At 47.7% G+C, this 12,539-nt stretch overlaps 1 protein-coding gene across 2 annotated transcripts in view; it reads left to right on the top strand.

Moving 5' to 3' along the window:
- The window catches only part of FSAF1 (40S small subunit processome assembly factor 1), a 55,441-nt gene that overhangs the window by 26,923 nt on the left and 15,979 nt on the right, over nt 1-12,539 (top strand). For both annotated transcript variants that reach the window (XM_088457436.1, XM_088457435.1), the window contains exons 5-6: nt 578-664; nt 10,918-10,970. In XM_088457436.1, coding sequence (XP_088313562.1) covers nt 578-664; nt 10,918-10,970 — 140 coding nt within the window. The remainder of the gene's footprint in view (nt 1-577; nt 665-10,917; nt 10,971-12,539) is intronic.

The following is a 12,539-nucleotide window of genomic DNA, read 5'->3' as shown; positions in this document are numbered from 1 at the left end:
AGTTGTACTGGAACATTTAACCACTTTGTATATCAGCTAAGTTTAAATTATTTAATCAGAAATTACCTTAAAATGCTGAGGTGCATGAGGATTCTATAAACAAGCCACCAACCTACCAACAACCCTTACTCCCATCATGCATATACATACACTTGTATGTACAGATGACATACACATGGATGGATTGGATTTACAGTAATAGCATATCATAACGTTAACTGCTAACGTACATTCTTACTGTCCCTGCAATTTCATCATAGTCGAAAGTACAGATTCTGTAACTTTATATACATTTTGTGAATGCATATTTTGTGATACATTTCTGGTGTTGGTCTTGCTTATTTATTGTATATTTATTTTTGGGGGGCCTGGTAGGAGGGGAAAAAGATTATTTTTTTCCCTCATTGTACATAGACATTCCTGTATAAATAATTTATTCCACTGTGTTACCAAAAAACAGCCCAGTTGTTCCTAAGTAGTTTTTATGTTCTACCAGAAGTGGGATTGTAAACCGTTAATGAACATCCCTTTTACATTTGCAAATCTGTTACAATAACTAATAACTTTATTTTTTTAGCCTTCCAAACGAGAATATGTAAATTACAAAGTCTACCAAAAGAAAATCAAAGAACAGCTACAAACACAGAAGGAAAAGAGCTTAAAGGTTTGTAAAGTACACACGTTATTTTCCTTGCTTGCGTGGGTATGTGCGGTAACAGTGGCGGACCTAGCGAGTGATAGGCCTGCAGTGATCGTGCTGAGGAGCAAAATATGTGGGTCCCCGGTACTCGGCACTTTAATAAAAATGGGGTCTTACCTGACCATTTCTGGGTCCCATCATTTATTTATGCTTAAGAGCTCCCCATATGCCCCTCAGACCTCCCCACATGCCACCACACTTTCTCACATACCCCTAGAATGCCCCAATAGCAACAGTTTTGTGCATAGAGGTCAGACTCTAGTCCCCATTGACAATAATGGGGACTGCGGTCTGCTGCGGTAGTTAGCCTTCTGCAGGCGATTTCTGTGAAATCTTCTGCATTAGACTGTTCTTACATAGCAGTGATTACATAAAATTATGCAAAAACTGTAGTTTCTGTACTTTTTTCACTCTAGCTGTTTTAATTTGTTGCTGCTTTACCTGTCTCATAGGACAGTATTAAAATAAATTAATAAGTTATATTTTAAGATTATTTGTGCACCACTCTGGGCATTTCATTTCCTTCTCTTCTAGCCTTGTGGTTCTCACCGGGTATTGGACGTGGAAGGGTAGGCAGGAACAGGAGTAAGGGTAATTTTATTTCCCCTTCATCCTAAGAAACTGGACGTGATGTGGAGTGAGGACAATGCAATTCCAGGCCCTCACAGTGATGATACATTGTCTCAGCTGGAGTATCTGGCCACCGATAGTAGAGATTTGTACCCTTTCATGCTCACTTTACTCGCCACAGGCTTCTATTTGGTTACAGCTAGATCCCTTCAGTTTCTGTACCCTGACGTCATCAGCTACTCTTAAATGTCATTCCCTACCATCCAAGTGGGCATAGAGGGGGAATACTATTTTGTGGCGAGCCTGAGAGGGGACAAGTTTCTTTTTTATTGAACTCTGTGGGCAGGGAACCGCACTTCCGCCCTCACCCAAGTCACTTCCAGGTACAAATACAGAAGGGGAAATATACCTTTCCGTTTCTATTCCCCCTCTATGCCAACGTGGCTAGTAACTGATGACATCAGGGTTGCTGGGTGCCACCGGGTATTAGAGGGGAGAGGAGCTGCAGACAGGAGGTGGAGGGGGTAGACAGGGACTAGAGAAGGGGCTGAGTGCCACTGGGTATTAGAGAGGGAAAGGAGCTGCAGACAGGAGGAGGTGGAGGGGTAGGCAGGGCCAAGATAAGGGTCTGGGTGCCACTGGGTATTAGAGGGGGAGAGGAGCTGCAGACAAGAGGAGGTGGAGGGATAGCCAGGTGCAGGAGAAGGGGCTGGGTGCCACTGGGTATTAGAGGGGAGAGGAGCTGCAGACAGGATGAGGTGGAGAGGAGCTGGGGACCAGGAGTAAGCAGGGACAGGGGCTGCTTGCCACCGGGTGGAGGGGAGGCAGGGATTAGGGACAGCTGGGGCCAGGCGCACTGCTGTACTCTACTTCCACATTCACAGCAGGTGTCCAGCTGGCTATTGACTGAAACTGTCACTGAATGAATGTCCCCAGACTGCAGGCAGGGGGGGAGGGGTCAGGGCCTAGCGTCTGCATGCACTTCTAGCCGGGCATCGGTACATCTGTTACCCTTCCTTCCTCCCCCCGCCCCACACAACACCAAGCCCACCTGCAGACACAGCAACAGTGCACATAGCATACAACTCTGAATCAGGCTATATATTCCCTATCACATAGACACACATACCCACTAGGGTTATTTTTTTGTAAGGAGCCTATTAACATACCAATATGCATTTGGAATGTGGGCGGAAACCGGACAAGTCTGGTCCATTGTGATGCATTCTGGAGAGATGACTGGGGCTGTCAGAGATTTGGGTGCTGAGATGGCTGGGGCTGTCAGAGATTGAGCATTGTGAAAATAGTGTTGGGAGTAACTGGCACAAGTGTACTGTTCTCTTTTAATACAATATAGCTGGTATTTAAGTCCCAAAATTAGGTCAGTGAGTTAGGGGTTTAATGTATAATCTATAAATTAAATAGAAGCTTAAAAAAAAAGTCCATAAAAACTGCAAAACCAGCTGCCATTAAGGTATTCCCATCTTAGTACCTGTCTCTCTCCAAGCCTGGTAACAAGTGATACTCCCTGCCTGTCTCCGGCGCCGCGGCCTGAGCTAAATGAAGAGGCAGGTCCCAGAACAAAAGGTGGCCACCTCGGGCGATTTGTAGCAGCAGGGGGTGCCGGACCAGGACGCACTGACAGTGTTGTCACCGGCGCCGCACTCGACCGTGGGAATCCTGGACAGTGCTGCCAGAGGAATCTCGGCTAGGGTTAACACTGGTAACCATATCTGCGCTAGGCTGGGCTCCTTCTGGCCCAAGCGACACAGCTGTCAGCAGACCCACCAAGGCCTTTCATCACCGTGGAGCCTTGAGCAGTGCACAATTTGCACAGCCAGTAGTTCTTCCCCTATGCGGTAATGTAATTAGGGAACCATGTAAACAATCCTCCACCCCTGACCCCACTACTCTTATTTTTCTTGTAGCAGCAGCGTTGAGCACAAGTTCCAGCTGGGTTCCTGTTGCTATAAGTATATTCAAGCCATAATGGGAGGCACAGTGTTTAGTAATGCTGCGACATAGTATTTGGTCCATGGTCAGGGGCAAAAGGATTTGCGGGGGGGTCCATAAATCCTATGTGTGTGTATGTGTGTATATATAACAGGATTTTGGTACTTACCGTTAAATCCCTTTCTCCGATTCCACAGGGGGCACTGGAGTCTCAGTACAGTGGGTATAGATGTGGGATAACCGGGAGCTGGCACCTAATTAAATTTGAATAGTAGCTAGCTCCTCCCCATCTATACCCCCCTACAGGTCAGTCTAAATAAACTGAGCCCAAAGAGAGCTGGAAATAGAATAACAGAGGAGACGAGAACTAGAACATACTTAAACAACAAGCAAATATGAAAACAAATCAAGCAGACCTTGAAGAAAAAACTGACTGTCCAAACCTGGCAGAACAATAACAAATGCAGGTGGAACAGCGCCGGGTGGGCATCCAGTGTCCCCTGTGGAATCGGAGAAAGGAATATAACGGTAAGTACCAAAATCCTGTTTTCTCCTTCATCCACTAGGGGACACTGGAGTCTCAGTACAGTGGGGACATCCCAGAGCTCACATCCCGGGCGGGAGAGCGCTGAGAACCCTGCAAAACAGCACGGCCATACTGTGAAGCAGAAGCCGCAAATGTGTCAAAACAGTAAAACTTTGTAAAAAGTATACCGGCCCGTCCAAGTGGCCGCTCGACAAAGCTGGGTCAGGGAAACCCCGCTGGCAGCCGCCCACGAAGGACCCACCGAGCGCGTAGAATGCGCTGTGATTGAAGTAGGTGGTTGCTTTGATGCAGCCAGATAGGCTTGTCTGATTGTCAGATGAATCCATCTAGAAATAAGTAGCCTTAGAAGCCGGCCAGCCTGGCCGCGCCATATCATATCGAACAAACAGCGTATCCAATTTCCGGAGGGATGCTGTCCTATCAACATAAATCCGAAGAGCCCGGACAACATCTAGGGATCTGGAAGCCGAAGAATCCTCTTTAAACACCGGAACTACGATCGGTTGTGGATGTGAAACGCCGACACTACCTTAGGCAAAAAGGATAACTGCGTACGTAGCTTAGCCCTATTCTCATGAAAAATGAGGTAAGGCAGACGACAAGAAAGCACCCCTAGCTCAGACACACGCCTAGCAGAGGCGAGCGCCAACAGGAGAACCACTTTCCATGATAAAGATTTTAATTCCACTGTTCGCAAAGGTTCAAATAGGGAAGATTGGAGAAAAGAGAGGACCTAATCCAAATCCCATGGGGACGTAGGAGGTACAAACAGGTTGTAATCTGACAACCCCTTGTAGAAAAGTCTGGACATCAGGTAATAATGCTAGTCGCTTTTGAAAGAAAATCGACAAAGCCGATACTCGAACTTTTAAAGATCCCAGATGAATGACTTGCTGCTAAACCAGCCTGTAGAAAAAGAAGCAGCCTGGCTAAGTTGAATTCTGACGGTGGCGCACCCTTGCGTTCACACCAAGCGACATATGCCTTCCATATACAATGATAGTGCTTAGAGGTAACTTCCTTTCTATCGCTTTACATAGTAGGAATCACCCTGGAAAGGATACCCTTCTTTCTTAAGATAGCCCATTCAACAGCCACGCCGTCAAACAAAACCGCTTTAAGACCTGATAAATAAACAGACCCTGTTGCAGTAGATCTTCTTGCAGAGGAAGAGGCCACGGGTAGTCTATATCTGGAGCCACCAACAGAACCTTTATCCCTTCTTGTTGATTCTTTGCAGCAGACGTAGAAGGAGTGGGAGTGGTGGAAACAGATAGACAAACTGAAACCGCCAAGGAACTGATAGAGCATCCACCGCCAATAGAATATTGGAAGGCCGATTTCCTCAGTCGACAGGACATTCATCCGGGAGAGTGGAAGCTCAATCCGCAGGTCTAGCAACAACTGATTCAGCGTTGGTGACTCCCTCAGGTAGATCTTATGGCATTGAGACTGAACCATCAACTGCCATGTTACTGCAGTTGATGGTTCAGTCTCAATGCCATAAGATCTACCTGAGGGAGTCACCAACGCTGAATCAGTTGTTGCTAGACCTGCGGATTGAGCTTCCACTCTCCCGGATGAATGTCCTGTCGACTGAGGAAATCGGCCTTCCAATATTCTACCCCTGGTATGAAAATTGCTGATATCGCTACCGCATATTCCTTTGCCCAGGGAAGAATGCGGCTAACCTCCCTCACAGCGGACCGACTCTTGGTACCGCCCTGTTTGATGTACGCCACAGCCGTGGCGTTGTTGGATTGCACTCTGATGGCATGGCCCTTCAACAGAGGATGTGCCACCTGAAGAGCATAGAACATGGCCCTTAGCTCCAGAATGTTTATGGGCAGTACTGCCTCCAGCCGAGTCCAGCAGCCCTGAAAGTTTCCTCCCTGAGTCACTGCCCCCCAGCCTCTCAGACTGGCTTCTTTGGTGAGGAGTGCAAACCTCTTGCCTGCCAATAGGTGAGAGGAATTCAGCCACCAAAGGAGAGATGTCTGAGTCCTGGGTGATGGTTGAACTCGCTGGTGAAGGAAGAGTGGGACCCTGACCACTGAGAGAGGAGGTCCAGTTGGAATGGACGGGCATGGAACCTCCTGTATTGGATGGACTCGAAAGACGCAACCATCTTTCACAGAAGGCGAATACACAGGCGCAGTATCAATCGCTCCATATGTTGGATGGAGGTGACTTTATGCTGCGGAAGACATACCTTCTGCTCCACTGCCTAGGAAAGGCAGACGCTGTGTAGGCTGCAGATGAGATTTTTGGTAATTCAGGATCCATCCTTGTTGCAACAGCAGACTGTGTTACCCGGATGTCCTGCAGTAATTGAGAGACTGACTGAGCCTTGAGGAGTAGGTCATCCAAGTAAGGGACGATAGTAACCTCTTGTATCCGAAAGAAGGGCCATCATTATTGCCATGACCTTCGTGAACACTCTTGGTGCTGATGAAAGACCAAAAGGTAAGGCCTGGAATTGAAAATGAGAGGCCCGCACTGCGAACTGAAGGAATGCCTGATGAGGAGGCCAACTGGGAATGTGGAGATAAGCATCCTTTATGTCTAAGGATACGAGAAACTCTCCCCTCTCTAGCCCTGCAATGACGGATTGCAGGGACTCCATCTTGAACTTGAAAGTCTGCAAATAAGGATTGAGATGTTTCAAGTTCAGAATGGGTCTCACCGAGCCGCCTGGTTTGGGAACCACAAACAAGCTGGGATAAAAACCCTGACGCTGCTGGTGGATAGGGACATGCACTATTACTCGAAGACAGTAGCTTTTGCATTGCTTCCTATATAACAACCCGTTTGTCCTCAGATGCTGGCAAACCGGTTGTGAAAAAACAAGGAGGTTGGTTGTGAAAATCCAACTTCAACACCTGAATAATGATGTCCCAGACCCACACGTCCTGGCAAGACTTGATCCAAACTTCCTTTAAGTTGCAAAGGCGAGCTACCACCCTGGGGTCCCCCAGGAGAGAAGGCAGCGCATCATGCTGGAGACTTAACTGAAGCCTTATCCTGCTGGGAGGAGGATGCAATGGCTCTACCCCTGCCTCTGGGACCCTGGGAGATAGCGGGAGCACCTTTGATATGGCCCTTAAATCTCCCTGGAATACGAAAGGACGGTCCGGAAAAGGACTGCCTGGGGGGAGGAGCAGCAGATGGGAGATAAGTGGACTTACCACTTGTGGCTTGAGATATCCACTTATCCAGTTCCGTTCCAAACAGAGCTTCTCCTGTGAATAGAAGCGCTTCCACGGCTCTCTTGGATTCCGCATCCGCCTGCCATTGTCGCAGCCACAGGGCTCTGTGGGCGGAGACAGCCAAGGCCGAGGATCTAGAGGAAAGACTACAAATATCCTTAGAAGCCTCTTCAAGAAAAGCAGCAGACTTTGCAATCTGCTCTGCTAGAGGAACCAGATCCTCCACCGGAGCCCCAGTCTTAATTCCCTCAGCGAGCTGCGTAGCCCATGCTTCCACCGCCTTGTTGACCCAACAGCTGACTAATGCGGGCCGAAGAGACACCCCTGCTACAGTGTACATTGACTTCAAGGTAGTTTCTAACTTCCTGTCAGAAGGCTCCTTTAAAGACACTGCCCCTGGAACAGGGAGCACTGTCTTTTTTTTGACAGATGTGACACTGAAGGGTCCACTGAAGGAGGTGTTTCTCATAAATGCCTGCTTTCTGCAGGAAAGTGATAGTATGATAAAAGCTTCCTTGAAATCTGAAACTTTTTATCAGGGTGTTTCCACACTGAGGTGGACACTGGAAAGGAGGCTGCCAGTCTTTGCTTTTTATTAAAAATAGACGGCCTAACCTCTACAGAATCCCTGTCCTCAACATGTAACACCTGGCGTATCTCTGCAATCAGCGCCTCTCTATAGGGTCCTGTACCTCCCCTTCCTCCATATCAGGCATGTCGTCCTCTTCCGGATCATTTCACATAAGAGAATTCGGTATTAGTCTCCTGGCAGGGACACTAGAGGACGATGCCATGGGAGGAACACGGGCTGACAATAACCCTTGTGAGCCCTTCCGCAGACTTGGCTAAAGACTGCGCCCAGTCTGGTTCAGAGAAGGCAGACCTCTGAGATCTTTCAACCTCTCTCTCCCTGCGAGAAGCTTCTTGCTCTGCAGACATTTGAGACATGACTGATGTAATTTGATCAGTCCATGAATTCTGTGGGGATGCTGCAGTCTGTCTCTGAAACACACTTCTGACACAACAGGCAACTTTTATGATAGTTCCGGTGTAAACTTCTCTGCACAATGCTTACAAGAGAGTTTTTTTTCGTGCAGCCTTAGACCATTCTAAGTCATTCTACCACTTCACTGTACACAGCACACTGAGAAAAGTGATAAACAAACACACATGCAGAGAGACTGTTTGAAGAAGAGATAGGGGCATAGAGGGGGATTATGCTATCAACCCCGCCCAACCAGCTCTGCTTCAGAGACCAGTGCTATTAACACAATATAATGCTGTAATCACTGTATAAACACAGTCCAACCTGATCTTCACAAGTCTATCTCCACTGTGCAGGCACAATCTGGGCAAGGGAAAAGACTGTTCTCTGCATGAGTCAGCAGCCTGTGTTTGTAAAATGGCCACCAGACTCCTTGTGGAAGCTCTGGGGCTGCTGGGAGGCAGGAGCAGAACTGTGTTAGGCTCTTTCCCCTCCATTCTTGCTGCTGTTGTTTTAATGCCCGCCTGTCATTTCCTCCTGGTCACCCTGCTACTCAGTGCCAGGAGTCACTAACCTTTCTGCTGCCAAATGCTGCCGGCGGCGCGCTGTGCTAATGGGGGAGCGCGACGAACGCCGCACGCAGTGCGTCTGGCTACCCCCCAGAGACAGTGGTCTCTGTAGCTGAAGACCCCAGCGCGCGCTGCAAGCAGCGGCGATGAGGTCTCTCGGCAGCTCCAACGAAGCAGACAGGCAGGGGCAGTGAGCTGCCTGTCTGATCCTCTTGCTGATCAAGGATCCATTGATTTTTAGAAGAGAGCTCTTGTATGTGACCAGCTCCCTTGGCACAAAATTTAGACTGACCTGTAGGGGGGGGGGAGCTAGATACTATTCAAATTTATTAAGGTGCCAGCTCCCGGTTATCCCACATCTATACACACTGTACTGAGATTCCAGTGTCCCCTAGTGGATGAAGGAGATATAATAATTTTTTTTGTGTGTATGTATATACACTGCTCAAAAAAATAGAGGGAAGACTAAAATAACACATCCTAGATCTGAATGAATGAAATATTCTTATTAAATACTTTGTTCTTTACATAGCTGAATGTGCTGACACCAAAATCACACAAAAATTGATTGGAAATCAAATTTATTAACCCATGGAGGTCTGGTTTTGGAGCCACACTCAAAATTAAAGTGGAAAAACACACTACACGCTGCTCCAACTTTGATATAATGTCCTTAAAACAAGTCAAACTGAGGCTCAGTAGTGTGTGTGGCCTCCACGTGCCTGTATGACCTCCCTACAACGCCTGGGCATGCTCCTGGTGAGGTGGCGGATGGACTCCTGAGGGATTTCTTTCCAGACCTGGACTAAAGCATCTGCCAACTCCTGGACAGTCTGTGGTGCAACGTGGCGTTGGTGGATGGAGCGAGACATGACGTCCCAGATGTGCTCAATTGGATTCAGGTCTGGGGAACGGGCGGGCCAGTCCATAGCATCAATGCCTTCGTCTTGCAGGAACTGCTCACACACTCGAGCCACATGAGGTCTAGCATTGTCTTGCATTAGGAGGAACCCAGGGCCAACCGCACCAGCATATGGTCTCACAAGGGGTCTGAGGATCGCATCTCGGTACCTAATGGCAGTCAGGTTACCTCTAGCGAGCACATGGAGGGCTGTGCGGCCCCCCAAAGAAATGCCACCCCACACCATTACTGACCCACTGCCAAACCGGTCATGCTGGAGGATGTTGCAGGCAGCAGAACGTTCTCCTTGACGTCTCCAGACTTTGTCACGTCTGTCACATGTGCTCAGTGTGAACCTGCTTTCATCTGTGAAGAGCACAGGGCGCCAGTGGCGAATTTGCCAATCTTGGTGTTCTCTGGCAAATGCCAAATGTCCTGCACGGTGTTGGGCTGTAAGCACAACCCCCACCTGTGGATGTCGGGCCCTCATACCACCCTCATGGAGTCTGTTTCTGACTGTTTGAGCAGACACATGCACATTTGTGGCCTGCTGGAGGTAATTTTGCAGGGCTCTGGCAGTGCTCCTCCTGTTCCTCCTTGCACAAAGGCGGAGGTAGCGGTCCTGCAGCTGGGTTGTTGCCCTCCTACGGCCTCCTCCACGTCTCCTGATGTACTGGCCTGTCTCTTGGTAGCGCCTCAATGCTCTGGACACTACGCTGACAGACACGGCAAAACTTCTTGCCACAGCTCCCATTGATGTGCCATCCTGGATGAGTTGCACTACCTGAGCCACTTGTGTGGGTTGTAGACGCCGTCTCATGCTACCACTAGAGTGAAAGCACCGCCGGCATTCAAAAGTGACCAAAACGTCAGCCAAAAAGCATAGGAACTGAGAAGTGGTCTGTGGTCACCACCTGCAGAACCACTCTTTTATTGGGGTGTATTGCTAATTGCCTATAATTTTCACCTGTTGTCTATTCCATTTGCACAACAGCATGTGAAATTGATTGTCAATCAATGTTGCTTCCTAAGTGGACAGTTTGATTTCACAGAAGTGTGAACGACTTGGAGTTACATTGTGTTGTTTGTGTTCCCTGTATTTTTTTGAGCAGTATGTATGTGTAATAAATATATATATATATATATAATAATATTTTCATTTTTCCTCACTGCTTCATGCAGTATATGCCTGGGTGCACACCGAACACGTGTAAATAACTTTCCAATGCGGGCGGCAATGACATTCTGTATCTTTGACACAGGTTTTACTAAACTGCAACGTTGGATTTTATTTTTTTTTGCAACATAATTGCATTGCGTACATTTATGAAGTCCTGTGAGTGCTGCCTGCAATTAGACTGCTGCAATTTCCATGCTCATTTCAACAGTAGTTTTTGCTGATTAAGAATGATGGCAAATATTTCTTGAAACCTAACCAAAAGCACCTAATTCCAATAAACTTTCGTTTCATTTTTCAAATCAGGAAAATGGCTTGGAACCAGTAAAGAGAAAAAGAAAGCCCGGTCAGAATGATAGGCAAGTATCCGGGGACCGTTGCATCATATCCTTATTTATTTCACAGGTCAAGCGCTCACACTGTCCGCCCATCTCACTCTGCTCTGGTGGTCAGAGCTCTGTCGGCGCAGACAACAGCTCTGTCCACGCAGACTCTTCAGAATGGCAGTGAGCTGCGCCGGGGACACAGGTAAGAGAGACTCCCCTTGCGGTACTTAGTGGCAGTCACCAGTGTGGGGACAACCTGGGAGGTGGGCCAGTGAGTTCCCAATTTGGTTAATTGACATTAACATGCCTCACAAGGGAAGTTCCAGAGCTGTCACAGAGAAGGGTGCTTCTGCTAAATCCCTTTCCTGTAAAAAGTGGCAAGATATTTTTTGTACCTTCTGTGCAGTACCATGGAGGCCTATGTGTCTTTCATCTATTATAAATTTGGGGGACGCTCCATTACTCTGGGTTATGCTTATTACCTATTGGAGTCTGGCAATGAAACAGTTAACTGCTGACTCCTCCTCCTACATTACCCCTCCCACTTCCGGCAGCCCCTATCTTGTCTTGTTTTAGTGCCTTGGAGCAAAGCCTGATGTTAAAGAGCTTAGTTTTTAGTTAGACTTGATTTGACTTTATTTTCTTTTTCAAAGTTGGGTGCTTAGCGCCTGGCTTCAGATGGCAAGCACTCTGGGGTCTCCTTAAGTCCTATTATGTCCAGCGCCTGGGTTTTTAAGGCTGTGGAACCTTGAATGGCTCTGGTGATTGAGGGATTCTAGACAGGGATCCATCTGAAGCGATTTCCTTGGCTGATCGAATTTCAGAGCTCTGGCCTCCGTGGGGGACTCATTATTAGATGCCATCCAGGTACAGTCTCGTATTTCAGCCTTGGCGGTTTCCACCAGATGTTCTTTGTGGCTTAGAACATGCAATGCGGATGCTGAATCCAAGAATACTTTGGAAGCAGTTCCATTTGAAGGCAATTTCTTGTTCGGTTCAGAACTCGTTAAGATTATATCCCAGGCTACAGGGGGCAAGATCCCTTACCTTCCAGTCTCAACCTCCAAATCCAAGTCTCCCAGGTTCCGGGCCTTTTGGTCACAAGGGAGAGGAATTTTTCAGGCCTTTAGAGGCACCCGTTTCCCGTAGAGGAACTTTCAGAGGATGGGGTAACCGCCGACACCAGAGAAACATTCCGCATGACGCTTTGGGAGCTCCGGTAAAAGTTCAGGTGGTGGCCCGTTTACTCAAGTTTTGGGAGGTCTGGATTCAATCCAGCCCAGAAGGTTGGGTGAGCGCAATCCAGAGGTTACATCCTAGATCTGAAAGCTCCAGTCCCAGATAATTTCTTCGTTACTCTTCTTCCTCAAGATCAGGGCCATCATTCAAGCTGTCTCTTCTCTTTTAGATTCTGGGGTAATTGTTTCGATTCCTGCAGACCAACAGGGCCGGGAATTTTATTCAAATCTTTTCTTGGTGGACAAACCGGATGGATCCTTTTTATCAAATTCTCAATCTGAAGTGGTTAAACCTTTACCTGTACCTGAAAAAGTTTAAGATGGAGTCAATACTATATACTGTACACTGTACCCTATTTGGACG

The sequence above is a fragment of the Taudactylus pleione genome, unplaced genomic scaffold (genome assembly GCF_031769625.1).
Source record: "Taudactylus pleione unplaced genomic scaffold, aTauple2 ptg000760l, whole genome shotgun sequence".
NCBI lineage: Eukaryota > Metazoa > Chordata > Amphibia > Anura > Myobatrachidae > Taudactylus > Taudactylus pleione.
This window is presented reverse-complemented; position numbering and strand designations above follow the sequence as displayed.